The sequence below is a fragment of the Anser brachyrhynchus genome, assembly GCF_964034855.1.
Source record: "Anser brachyrhynchus genome assembly, chromosome: 3".
Lineage (NCBI taxonomy): Eukaryota > Metazoa > Chordata > Aves > Anseriformes > Anatidae > Anser > Anser brachyrhynchus.
In genome coordinates, this window is record NC_137696.1 from 46813419 (window position 1) to 46827140 (window position 13722).

At 43.2% G+C, this 13722-nt stretch overlaps 1 protein-coding gene across 8 annotated transcripts in view; it reads left to right on the forward strand.

Moving 5' to 3' along the window:
• The window catches only part of PCNX2 (pecanex 2), a 162259-nt gene that overhangs the window by 82 nt on the left and 148455 nt on the right, over positions 1 to 13722 (forward strand). For 3 of the 8 annotated variants that reach the window (XR_013949233.1, XM_080587008.1, XM_080587009.1), the window contains exons 1-4: positions 1851 to 2424; positions 8290 to 8495; positions 10709 to 10826; positions 13044 to 13080. Coding sequence is in view for 7 of the 8 variants with exons in the window: in XM_080587008.1 (XP_080443134.1) it covers positions 2146 to 2424; positions 8290 to 8495; positions 10709 to 10826; positions 13044 to 13080 (640 nt within the window). In the remaining variant the exon portion in view is untranslated. Of the gene's footprint in view, positions 1 to 14; positions 1827 to 1850; positions 2425 to 8289; positions 8496 to 8551; positions 9063 to 10708; positions 10827 to 13043; positions 13081 to 13722 lie in introns of those variants that run through there. The other 5 variants (XM_080587010.1, XM_080587011.1, XM_080587012.1 and 2 more) reach the window with 5 other exon arrangements.

Consider the following 13722-nt stretch of genomic DNA (forward strand, 5'->3'; position numbering starts at 1 on the left):
CGGTGGCTGCGGGGGCTGGGGGCGCGCGCGCGGCTGAGGCGGCGGTTAACGGCCCCAACGGTCGGGAGGGGGAGCCCGGCCCCGCTCGCCGGGCCCCCGTCAGGTGTTTGCCCGCTCCTCCGTCGTGTGCGGTGCTCGGGGCTTCGGCAGAATTAAGCCCGAGGTGGTTCTGAAGAAACCCCGCTTCCCTAACTCCGCTGCGGGCGGACGGGCGGCTCGCACGCAGCGAGCTTCCTCCTCCAGCCGCGTTCAGCGCGCAGCCTGTGAGGCCTGACAGGGCCTCGGCGCCGCGGGGGCCAGCCGCTTCTCTAGGAAAAGCCTGGAAACAGCACCTTCTCCACTCTTGCTGTTTCTGGGTCCAGGTTTTTCCAGGTCCCAGCTGGAAAAAATCATTTTCTAAGCACCAATAGCTGTTTTGTTGGAAGCTCGAAGGAAGTGTGTGGGCTCGGGGACGTATTGTCTTCTCACCGACGCTGTGGGAAGGGCGTTTCAAAGTTCACCAAGATTTGTTTTCGTCTCAGGAGCCGATCGCTTTGTCCCATCGAGCCCGAGGTTCTGGATGCAGCTGCCGCCAAGGGATGGTTTCCAGAGGTGGAAACCAAGGTGGCTAAAAGAGGCCCGGGGAAGGTGCCAAACCACATCGCCAGGTAGAATTAGCAGACATGATGAATGCTGCTCGCGTTTTCACACAAAAACCCGCACCCCGAGTAGTGCACATAAACACAAAATTTGCAACTGGATATCCCAAGACTGAGGTTCCAAAATAGTCATGCAAAATTAAAATTACACGAAGTTAATAAATTCCTTTTTATCCCACAGCCTAAGCCATGTCTGCAGCTCTCCACAAAAGGCGAAAATTAGACAGTGACTTACCGAACTGTGCTAACCAAAAAGAAAGAATGCAGAACCAGCGCGTCTATCGAGTCTTTTCCCATTTCCTTTAATATAAGAGAATGCCTTGCAGCTATTCAGAGAGATAATTGCAAGCCTTCTCCTTATCTGCATATTTGCCTTATTATAAAAGCCATAAAGTATGTTGTAATACAAGCGTTCTGCCACACAAATTCCACCTTGAACTTTATCTGTTATCCGAAGGAATCTGCAGGAACTAATTAACTGTGGAATGTTTTGGGTCAGACGAGGTATTGGTTGCAGCACAGCGAAAAGCTTAAATATTTATTTAGAGCTATTATTCCAAAATTTGCTCCCCAAAGTACCATTATGCACGAGCAATTGCTACGCTCGGGTCATTCTGTGTTCGGGTCATGCTTGTTTCTGCAGCACCGAGCACTCCAGGATCTCGGTATGTAACTGCTGGCCCTAGGTGTTCTAATAATGGAAATAATTTTACAGAGGACAACAGGAGGCTCCTGTAACCTTTCCCATGGCACCACCTAGTGGAGTCGTCGTTCAGAAGAAGGGAATGCAGGCTGCTGAAGGTGAAGGTCGCTGCTCAGTTCTCTCGAGGAGTCTGCGGTCACGTTTTTCATCCTCGTCACTCCACTGCAGCTGCGGTGCCGTACAGCTGCGCCACGGCCAGGACACGTGCCCTGGGCTGGAAATGACAGCGCCCTTCGTACCCGCAAGTACCAATACACCAGAAAATGCTTGGTGGCAACGTTAGTGAACATTAGATGAAGGAGAGTGGCAGGATTTGAGGACAAATCGCCCTAATAAGACACAAATGTTGCATCAACTCCAATGAAGCCCTCGCCACCTGGGACTTCCACATAACACCCGACATGAGTCAGCTGTCTCAAAAAAGAGGAAAGTTTTGAAGAAGCTTTTCAGTTCCGCCTTTCTTTACCCATCTCTGCTTTTCGGAGGTGTGTACGCAAATGTTTTCGTTTGTCAGGATGCATACGGGAAGCAGGTTTTTTCTAAAAAAAAAAACACCCACCGCGTGAGTTGTCACGCACCAAAGCCGTTATTTATAGGGGGCTAATCGCGCTCGGCGCGCTCCTTGCAGATGCGTGCGAGGCAGCGCCAGGACCGCACCCTCCCCGTCCCCGCTCGGCGCCTGTCGCTGTGCCGAGGCCGCACCGAGGAGCCGCGCGTCCCCGGCCCCCCCCCGGGCTTGTCCCCGAGCCCCCCCCGAGCCGCCCCGGAGCATCCCGGGGGCGGGCGCGGGGCGGGGCGGGCGGGATGCTCGGCGTCGCGGGGCACCATGGGAGAATCCGCGGGCCCCCGGCATGGCGGCGGCGGCGGCGGGGGGCGGCTGAGGGGCGCCGCTGGCGGTGGTGGCGGCGGCGGGGGCGGCGGGGGGCGGCCATGGTGTCGCCGGCGGCGCGGCTGGTGGTGCAGGGCGTGTGGGCGGCGCTGACCGGCGGCTGGTACCACGACCCGGAGCTGGGCGCCTTCGCCAACAGCTGCCACCTCTATCTGTGGCTCTTCCTGCTGACGCTGCCGCTGGCCATGCACCTGGTGAGAGCCCCGCTGCCGTGGGGGGACCGGGAGGGGCACCCCCGGTCGCTGTCGGGCTGCGGGGAGGGGAAGGCAGCAGCCGGGCCTGTTCCTGGGGTTACCCCCGCGGGGACAGCTCCATCGCATCCCCACCTGGCCCGGGCTTTGCTGCTGGGGAGGGAGAATGAATGGGGGAGGCCGGGGCCGAGCGGTGTGCGCCTTGTTGAATGTCACCTCGCTGTCACAGCGCTACTACGCCCGGTGCCCTTTGGGCTCAACGTAGCAAGGTGGTAATTTTATAACCGGGGCGTGTTTGCCTAACTTTAGTACGGCTTTCCTTGAAAACTTGAAAGTTTACTCTAGGTGTGTTCTCCTCCTGTGCTAGGAAAGCCTAAAAATAGTTTGCTGGATCATTGCATCTGTTCATTGGCGCATTCTTCAGTGACTGTAGCTGTGTACTGCTTCTGTTGGTGAAAATTGCCATTCATCTCACATTGACTGCTAAATCCTTAACAAAGTTTGTAGATTTTTTTTTGGTCGGGTAAAAATTCTAAACAGGTCTCATCACCCTACATAGTCAGTTATGGGCCTCATTTTCAAAAGCAAAGAGCATTCACGAGTCCCTCTGCAATCCCAGGGAAAAGTTAGTCTTGTGATTCAAAAAACTGTCAGTGTATTGTATTTTGTGGCATGGATTGTGCTCAGTCCCTGGAAGTATGGTTCATAGAGTTCTTGCACCAAGGTAGCAGCATGTTTTCTGCTGATTGATAGTGTCTCTGTCTTCTGCAAGCCAGCAGGAAACTGATGTAGAATTTACTGCCAAAGTGGTATGTGTGATTGTAAAAAGAAAAAAAAAAGGAAGAAAAAAGTAAGGGTTAACTTTTCCAGTTGGTGCTAGTAGGTGTGCATCTGAAAGAATGTGTTGCCTTGTGGGTAATTTCCATACTAATGGTGTGGAAGAAGGCATGCAGAGTTCCACAAAATAACACTGGAACCAGAGATTGTAGGTTAGACTTAACATAGAACATAGGAAATTATTTCAAGAGAGAAGAAGGACACCTAACTTATCTACTGAACTTCTTGCTTTCTCTCTCCTGGGCTTCATCATCGTCTATCCTGATGGACTTGCTTTTTCTGCAAACTGGCTGACTTTGTGATGAATCATCCCGTTAAATGCAGGACTTGTGTTCTTGAGCTAACGTATCGCTATGGGAATTCTTTATCCTTGATGAGAATAATGCATTTGTTATGCTGCCTGCTCAAGTAATGATGTCCTCAAGTATTTGTTTTCCTGCTTTTAAGTGGTTGGGCTTTGTAAACTTTGTGCAAGTCACATATTCTTGCCACTAAGAAAACTGAACCTGCCATTTAATTAAAGGATTTCTTTTGGGAATTTTATTTATGTTTGACAATGTTTGGGGTGATATTTTTGTTACACGCTTACCATCAGTAGTTTTGGATTCAGCTTAAACAGTCACAGATATCTCTTTAAATGGCAAAGTCAGAACAAAATAGAGTACTAGTACTAAAAATCTTGCTTTGTACTGGGTTGACTTAATCATGCCCATGTCAAAGTCAGAAAGTCTCTCTGGAACGATTTGATTTGAATGAACTGGCAAAATTCATCCGTCTCCTTTTAGGTTTTTCACACTGGCTCGGGTGAGATATGCTGACAGTAGCATCAGGGAGCTTATAGTATCAAGTTGTTTCTGTTGTGTGGATGGAGGATTTCATTCTCTAGCACTGTCAGCATAGCTTACTTTGGTTCTAATTGTTCCCGTATGAACTTCCCCATCCCTGAAAATGCAGATCTGTTTCCATCTCTCCCTTTTCTTTCTCGGTTTTCCTTTGTAGTAGTAAATGTACAATTAAAAATGTACATTGAAAACTCTTTGGAGCACCATTGCTGTTAAAATCAACTTTCAAAATCTTAATGAGATCTCTTCTAACCTTGCCGTGTCAGATCTTGTAGCAGATTATGAATTAGTTATCTTATTCCACCGAACAGCCCAGGGTTCCCAGGCGTTGTGTGTAGGAAAGAAGTGGTACATCTTAAACAAAGCCACTGGGCTATGTTCAGTCCCAGTGCAACACCACTGAAGTGGAGAGATGGCTTTGGGGATGCTTGTACTGAAATGGTGAGAGTTTCTTCTGCCTTTTGTTGGACAGGAAACTCTTGAACTTAAAGGGCTGTGACTTCTTACGCATCAGGTCTTCAAATCATGCCGTGATAGGATACATACAACATGGCAGTATAAGGGTGTGGGCATGTAAACAAATTACTCAGAGGTAAACTGTGATTAAACTTGCAGTGTGTTGGCTGCTCCCAGTCCCTACTTTATCTCTTTGTCTCTCCATAAAAGTAAGGAAGCATATGCCTCTAGGACAGAGAATTAAGCTACACCGTTCTTACCCTATTTACTGTGAGGTAGAATGCACACTGTGAAATCTGAGTTTACACCCCTGGGCTTTCATGTGCTACCTGTTTTTCCATGTTCTATACTGCATAATGGACATCTTTTAGTTATTAATTCAGCTAAAGGAACATCAAAATATTTATCTTTGGCTCCAATACTGTTACCTCCCACTCTTTCTTTGGCAAGTGTGACTGTAGTGGCTGACTGCACATTTGTTTGGCAGTTGACTTGTTTCAGTTCTGTAGCACACCGAGTCCCAGGTGCAGCACCGTGTACCTTTAGATGCACCAGGTGGGTTATATCTGGGTTTAACCAACTCTAAATATTCCATCCAATTTACAAGGTGTGGTATTTTGTTCAAAGGTTACATGCCTTTAACTTCGGAAATACCTCAGTCACCTCTACCTTTGTGCTACCCAGATAACGTTAGCAGACACACAGAGAAGTTGGCCATTCCTCTGGGAGTGATCTCTGGGCAGGCAGAAGCCCCCGGCAAGTGTCCTGCCTGCACGGGCAGGTCAGTCCTGCTGCATTTGCAGTAGTAAGGTGACATTTTGAACACATGAACCTGCGGGGGCCCGTGGCCCCACAGTGTTCTGGTTTTCGGAACTATTGGAAAACAAAAAGCACGTTATGGTGGAATGTTTAATTGTGCAAGAGGAAAGAAATCTACAGCTTCCACAGAAACCTGTGGGGTGCCATAAGATTGCTTTCTGATTAATTTGTATTTTTGGTATGTTTTTCTAGCTTCTAATAAGATGCCAGCTCAGCTGAAGCTTTTCCTGTCACTGGGGCAGCATTGAAAGGGCAAGAGAGCCGTGCGTGTTCCTGTCGCTAACACGGGAGGTGTGCTGCTGGGGCCTGCTCCCGGTGGGGCTGTTGTCTGTTGCAGTTAGGTGAAAGTACCCAGAGAACTGAAAAGTCATTCAGCAGAGGGGATGGAGAGAGATGATGAATACACAGCCACATGGTGTGATTATAAAACCTCGTTTCCATAGGAAATGAGGCTAATTATAACTATAGTACATCAGAAGCAAATCTATCATGTAATTCCTCAGTGGTCTATAATTTAATTCCTCCTTAGCTCAGACTGGTAGCTGTCGCGTAGCTGTACCTGGGAACACCAACAACACTCATGACACCTCTACCCTTATGCAAGAGGCCTGATTCAGAAAATCCAGGGCTTTCCATTCCCATCTTCATCTTTCTCCTGATTCCCTATGTGGGCTGGGGGCAAGCTGCTAGCTTGTAGTACTTAGCTTGCACCAAGATCCAGAATATTAAGGATCTGCTGGCCTTATTTACATATATGTATGTGCATAAGTTTTGAATTGTGAGCTCTGTGGGAAGCACTGTATGTTGGGTGGACCTGCAAGGGGAGCGCGGGGGGAGGCACAGAATGTGTGCCTGGGAGGTCTGCTCACGAGGCAGGGATGCGGACATGGAGCACTCAGCATTAGCCCAAAGTGCTCCTCTCCTTCCTTCAGAAAGCTGGGAGCCTCTGGTGGTTTCTCTCTTGTAGCGCGCTCTGTGCAAGCATAGACTTCGTTATTGGGAGTTTATTTTTGTTGTGTCTGCTTGAAGTTATTCATGTCGTATTTATTAAGCTTTATAAGTGTCACCTATGAAGCACTTCTTTTCTAGTGACTCATTCTGTGATATTTAAGAATGAGTTTTTTAGTCCATACTTTTTTAGTGTATAGTTGAAGAGATTTCCTGGAAAGTGAACACATCTCTTTGAAACAAATAGTTACAGGTAAATGGATGACATTCTTTGTGAAACCAAGCAATTTTTAACTTGTGTTTTGCAAATACGTTAGTCATACATTAGTCATAAGATTCAAATTCTTGAACCTTATCCACCAAACCTTCTACCATGAAAGCTCTGGCTTGCAAACTGATCCTCTTTCTGGCCCAGGTTCAGTAAATGACTGAAGGGTATGCTTAGTTTTGGTGTACACACAGTGCCATGAAGCATTCTTAACAGACTAAGCCTCAACTTGTAGAAAGTCATGTCTTTCTTATTAGGTATCGTTCGTAATACCTACCTGCTGGATAGCTTCTCTACTTCTATCCAGTGGACTCTTTGTATGTGAATCAGAATAGTCCTAAAAAGGACTTGCCTGAAAACTTTCACTCATGTATTTTGAAGGTAGGAAGTCTTGCTAAGCCAAAAGCGGCAGAAGAGTAGCTACCCCCTTACTTACGATAACACAGAAATGATTTAATATACTCATTTCAACGTCAGGTTAAATGCAGTGACTTGTTTTAGAGATGAAGTAAGCGTGCCTCGTTCCTTTCCCTTCCTCACCTGTGTGGGGGTAGTGTGGTTTATTTCTGAATCTGAAAAAATTTTGGAATCCAAATACTCCTTGATCTGCAAAGGTGGTGCTTAAAATGATAGATTTAGGGCACAGAGTGAAGACCATTCTTAAAAATTAATTTCAATAGATTTTTAGCATATCCTGAGCATTGGAAAGCTTTGTTTTAGTCCCCATGACAAATTGTGCAGAGATAATAATGCTCTTTTTTTTAAAAAAAAAAAAAAAGAGAGATGAAACTTGCTCTGAGAGTGCAGTTGGATTAAAACAGTATGTAATGGTGTTTCATGACTACAATGATGAAGGCTTTGGCCCTTCAAATGTAGCTGCAAGTATCCATTGCTATGACTTTCCCTTTACGGTAAGGAAGTATTTACTTAGGAAAGTGCTGTTAGTACGTCATGTCTGCGCAGGACCGATGTCTGCAGTTGAACTACAATTCATAGTAATGAGTAAGAGATAGGGTGCCCATCACGGATCAGCAGGCACAGATCAGACAGCTGCGAATTAACAATTATGAACTTTAAATAAAAATAAAAAAAATCAAAGAGGCTGCCTCTACAGATGCATTTTATTCATTTGTGATGACTAGTCCTGATCAATTATTTAAAATTCTTCAGCAGTAAAGACAATAGGAGATGTGCTATGAAGTGTTAGAAAAAGCAGATGAAACTGCAGCATTTTACTTCCAAACCATAGCTTCGAAGCAGGGTAAGATGACAGAATTTTTCAAGAGGGGGTTCCCGTTTATGAATAATTAATGTTTCATTATGTCTGCATTTCTGTAAGTTCTTAGTTCAGGAAAGGTTGCATTATCCTGGGAATGGAGTATTTTATGAGTGTTTCAACAATGTTAGTTGTAAGCTTTTAGTGATTCTGTTAAGAAAATAATATTATTCGTAGCTAATCAAAAGAAGAATAAATCTTGTATTATGATTTGAAATTTGAACAAATCTTTAGAACTTCATGGTGAGCAGAATTCAAGTCTGCTGCATGGAGATGCAGTACTTCTTGTGTCTGCAAAACTCAGTAGGGGTACAAACAACAGATAAAAAGAGCTAAAGATTTTGAAAACGACTTTGGAGATTCTAGTAGCATCTTATTAAAGTAAACTGTTACGATGATGTCTTTATTATTCCTTTCTGTAGGCTTTTCCAGCAAATGCAGTTACGGCTTTTGCATACTGCAGCTCAGTGACAGTGTTCTTCACAGTAATTAAGGTGGTCAGTTACCGTCTGCACCTGATGTTTGATAAAGGAGAAGTAATTCAACAGCAGATCTCAAGAAAAAATGGAAGGCAATGTAAAGATGCAGAGGTCCCAAAAGGAGTCACAGTTCAGCCCTCAAATCGTAGGTAAGATTTGCATGGTACATTGCTGATACACTTTATAAAACCGATAGGTTTGTACTATGGTTCTTCGTAGCAGAAATGCCTCCGACTGCAAGAAAACTCCTTATGGTTTTGTGAGGAATGTCACTCTTAGAAACCTGCATAGTGCTTTCATTCTCAGTGGCTCCAGCATGCTTGTGATGAAACAGGCAGAGCTGCACCTGGTTCACGGGGCACTTGAAGGGAAGAGACCTGTCTGGGAGGTGCTAAAAGATCACAGAGAAGACTTGGGAGTTTTCTAGAGAAGCTTTAAAAGCTGGGGGAGCAGCAAAAAAGCTTTATCTGGTTTACCCCTAAGCTAAAGAAGTTTGAAGGTGAGAGAGAAGAGCTGTGTCTTCAGCAGAAAGAAAAAAGTGCTTTGCTCCTCTTGTGACTTATAGGAAAGCGGCGGAAGTCCCTGGAATGTTTTCCTGCAGGGAAGAGAGAAGAGCAGCTTTTTTAAACAAGTTCTGTAGCAGATGTGAAAGATCCTGAATAACGTATATCCAGTACTGACTGCAACATAAAATATCCAAACAAAGCTTAAACTGAGTAGGTTTGTTACAACTACCAAACTTCAACTGAGAGCTCTGTGTAAATGAACTTTTTGTTTTGTTTTTGGTGCGTTTACAGTTGCTACTGAAAGCTCTGCTGCTGCTAGCTCATGTGCAAGCTATGTATTAGAGGATTTGTTTTTGTACCTCTGTGCTGCTGTTCCTTTGTGTCTTTACATATACATGTCTGTGGCACGCTCCTAGCAGTGACGTTGCTGGGAGTGTCGAAGTCTGCCTGCACAAAGACTCCTCTGAGAAATGCTTCTTACGAGTCAATAACCGTACAGAGGTTTTGATTTAGTTTGAAGGATGCCTTTCAGGCTCTGTTTCTGTTTAGTTCTCACCAGCCCGCAAAGCTGTTTCCTATTTACAGATGTCTGATACAGTAATTTAAGAGGCTCATCTGTTGTTCTAGGTTGGCTCAAATTTAAACAGAACCTCACTGAGTGTTTTCCTTTTCATTGGCTAATGAAATAAATGTAAACTTTCATTATCCTGCCATTGTTTTGGTTACGAATTAGAGGTAGCATCCCTTGAAACCTGCATGTTAAGTTACATAGGGTGTTCCTTATAGGAGGTCACAGGCACAGCACTATGTTATCTAGCTCTTGATCAGACGATAAATGACTTAATTTTGACTAGTTGGATGACAGAAGTTTTAAAACAGGCCTTGGTAGTAGGCAGGTTGGTTGAACAAGTTTTTGAAGCCAGCTAGCTACAAAAAGAATTTCTGGGGAAGGTGACTGAACTGAGACCCCAGGGAAATAATTTTGTAGCTTATGTGTAGCTGTAGGGTCTTAAAACTAAAATTGGAAAAACAAAAACCACTTTTTGACACTTTGTCATAGTGGTGATTTTCTTTTCCAACTAAATTTTTGTTGCATTATACCAGAGAAGGAGAATATGTTGGTTCTCATTAGTAGGTCTTGGTCAAAAATACTTCCTTACATCCATGGAAAATCTAATAGAAAATGTGTGAAAAGAGTAGTGAATAGCTGAAAGCATCCACCAAGGAAATGATTAACAAGTTGCCTGTAGCATATATTTCTCTTGCTTAAGATGAGAGGAACGTCTTTATTTTGTCATCTAATGGTTGCATTAATGCACATTGTGTTGCATTTCAAACAGTTGTTTTATGGGGGATTGTAAATAAGTAGACAGATAAAACAGTATGTATTCAAGGGTACAGTAAAAAGATGTAAAAAGCAGGAATTACAAAAGGAGTAGCAAGGAGTTGTACACTTAATGAAAAACCCCAAATAGCCTTTTGTGCCAATAAGTTGATGTGCATTTAACAGGCAGGCTAAATGACATCATATGCACGTAGGAAGTTTGAAGAGATGTCATTATACTTCTTATAGCAATGTCCTACTACTTCCAAAGGCATCAGGAACATTCTACATTGAGTGATTTTTTTTTATTATTTATTTATTTATATAGCAAGCCCTCTTGGAGAGGGGGAAGAGGCAAAATGGATTGCAGTGTTTTTCAGCCTTGTACTTTTAGAACTGGAGGGGGAAAAATAAGCTGACACTTCATCACGTTGTGCTGTTCCTTCCTATTCCATTGTTATTCCTTAACTTCTCAAAACTTATGGTGATCTTCTGTGGTTATAAACATTTGGTTCCTTTTCCCCTTTTTCAGCAATAACACTAGGGATAATGGTGTAGTTGGTGAAATCAACCAGAATGACTCTACCCCGACAACTCACGAGAGTTCAAGGGTACAGGATCTCCACTCGCAGAACTCATCTGGACCAATGGTTAGTATGCTTTTCTGTACTCAAGTTTTCACTCCGTGAATTACACAGCTTACCACGTAGACTTCTATATGGTGAAGTGCTGACTGCTTGAAGCACATCTGCCCTGAATTGGAAGGGTACTTCCATGGATATACTTTGTATAACCACTGCTGTTGGCCAGCCTTGGCTTTGTCCCAAAAGTTTGGGTTTACAAAGCCGAATCTGCTATAGATAATTCTGTAAGTCATTTGAAACCTTTGAAAATCTTGCTAAGAGCAACTAGTTTTCATGACTGCTTTGAGAGAAGGGAGAAGCTAATGCAGTCAGAGCAGTCTCTCATTACCTCAGAAGGAATCTGCTCCTGGAGTATTAATAACTTGTTTTCGTTTAACTAGACTTATGCTTATACAATAAACACTCAACATGTACCTTCGGTATTTAAACAAAGCATAAAAAACGATTTAAATCTAGGGGATGTCTACGTGAGTTTAAAAATGCATGTATTCCAAGCCATTGTCCATGCTTCTAAATGAGTTACTGTATGAAATGATGAATGTGATATATGTAGATGTTGTTATTAAAGAAAAAATGAGATATCCTTGACAAGTTTGAAAAAGGAAGTATTCAAAAATTAAGAAACAGAATGAATACTCTATGCGTAATCTTAAGCTACTCCCCATGTACACTGTGATAAAATCTTTAAATATGTAATCCCATGCTATTTTTTCCTACAGGACTCCTGCCTCAGTCAGTACAGAGGATGGTTAGTGATCTCTGAATAAGTAGCTATCTGATACTTCATTCCGTCTTCATTTTTTCCCCTCTGTGTCCCTATTTATAGCAAACTATTCAAATCCTGGTTTGAATCAAAACTATATCCTCATTTTCCTAGAGTGTTTTTACCTTTCTGTAGTATCTGTTTGATTTACAGACATTGACAGTTTTTCTTTTATGAGGTAAAGTATTTTCCACCTTGTTTCTGTCCTAGTCCCCAGTATTCTGGTATTTGTCCAGTCTGCAAACCCATTTCTTCTGGGGATCTTGTCCGAGTTTCCCATTTCCAAATATGTAGGTTGGATCTACTCAACTAGTCAAACCTAGTCTCCTCTTCTTGCCTGCAGGATACCACCATGAGATTTTTGGGAGATAACTGTTTCTTCTTGGGTTTGGTGTATGTCAGTCTGAAGAAATCCATGTTAATTTTTCCCAGTAACTTTTATCTAGTTCTCCATTTAGGCTGTTGAATTAAAATCCCAAAGTGTTTTTCTGGAGTATTGTCTAGTCTGGGGCTTTCCTCTGCAAAACAGACATTGACCTGCCGATGAGAATGCATCAGAGGCCACCAACATGGCTGGGGAGCAAGGTGCATGATGAGTGAGGACAGGCAGATGTAATGTTTTATCCTAAAGGCCAAAATCCATGTAAGGCTAAAAGAAGAGCTTTCTGCTCTCTTCAGCTTGCTAATGGAAGAATATAGAGAAGATTGAACACTCTTCTCAGCGGTGTGCTGAGATAGAATAAGAAACAATGGACAAACTAGAATTGGATGTAAAGATTGTTTTTATTTATTTATTTATTTATTTTTACCAAGAGTGTGGTCAAATACTGGAACAGGTCCAGAGAGGTTGTGAAATCTCCATTCATGGAGATGTTCAAAGCTCTGCTGGAGATGGCCCTGAGCAACTTGCTCTAAATGTACTTGCTTTGAGTGTGTGCATGTATGGGGTAAAGGGTTTGGACTAACTGACCTCCACAGCTTCCATATAATCTGAATGATTGTAGGGTAATTTAATGTCTCTCTCCTCTAGTTTTTCATTGAAAAATTGCTGGAGATCAAAGTTTTTCAGCTACATGTTTTCAGAACGCTACAATGAAAAGTGGAACAGGTGAATGCATTCTATTCCTTAGCAATTAAAAAAAAATCTAGCTTAGGCACTGCAAATTTTTTTTAAAGATCTTAGATTTTCTTTTTCACCAAACATCATGCACACACTTGCAATGATGCAGTTTGGAGCATGGCTGTTCTATAACCATCTCCCTCACCTGCCCTTTGCATTTTGTGGAAGGTATGCATCCAAATTTCAGTGATGTTCAGCAGTAATTATCAGTGCTGTAATTAACCTTTGATTAGATAACTGTTGCATTGATCTGTTACATTGCATCATTGTTTTATTGTTTTTTTTTCCCAGCAGAACTTAGCATGTAGCCATACTAATTTTGTGTGTTTTTTATTTTTAGGAGCTGCCAACACGGGAAACTATTGAAGATCTCAAAGGTATCTTGAAGGCTTTATAAACCCCTTTAAACCTTTGTTTAATTGTTGCTTGGCACAGAAGTCCCCACAACAGGTTCTGTCATGCCTCATGTTAGGAGCTGAATGGAAAAACTCAAGAGAACAAAATCTCAAGGGAATTCTAACAGAGTAAGCTCTCTCAGCTGGGCTGTTAGGGCCACAGCCTTTTCGTAAGTGCACAAATAACTTCCCCGCTTTTGACATGGGGAGATAAAAGAGCTTTCTTTCCACATTCTTGGGGAGCTCCGTGCCTCTGGGAAGTATTAAAAGAGGAAGCCAATATTCAGGTTACATCTTAAAGCCCTCATACATCTTCTGACTGTATACTTTTGCAGTTGTTGACCTTTAGCTCAGTAGTGTAGACTCCAGCACACCTTGCTTTGCCTGCAGTTCCAGTGCTTGGGATGTCTCAGTATATTTCAGTTTATCTCCGTTTTGTTTAGGTTGATCACCATATCCTATGGAACCATTTAAGAACTGCTTGAAGTATTACAACAAAATTCAGCCATGCTGGCTTATTCTTTCTTCTCTCACTAAGTGGGTATAGTTCTGTGTAAAATGTTTATTTTTTATATTAGCTCTTTCTTGAGCTAATTTGATTATTTAAATTAAATAGACATGCTG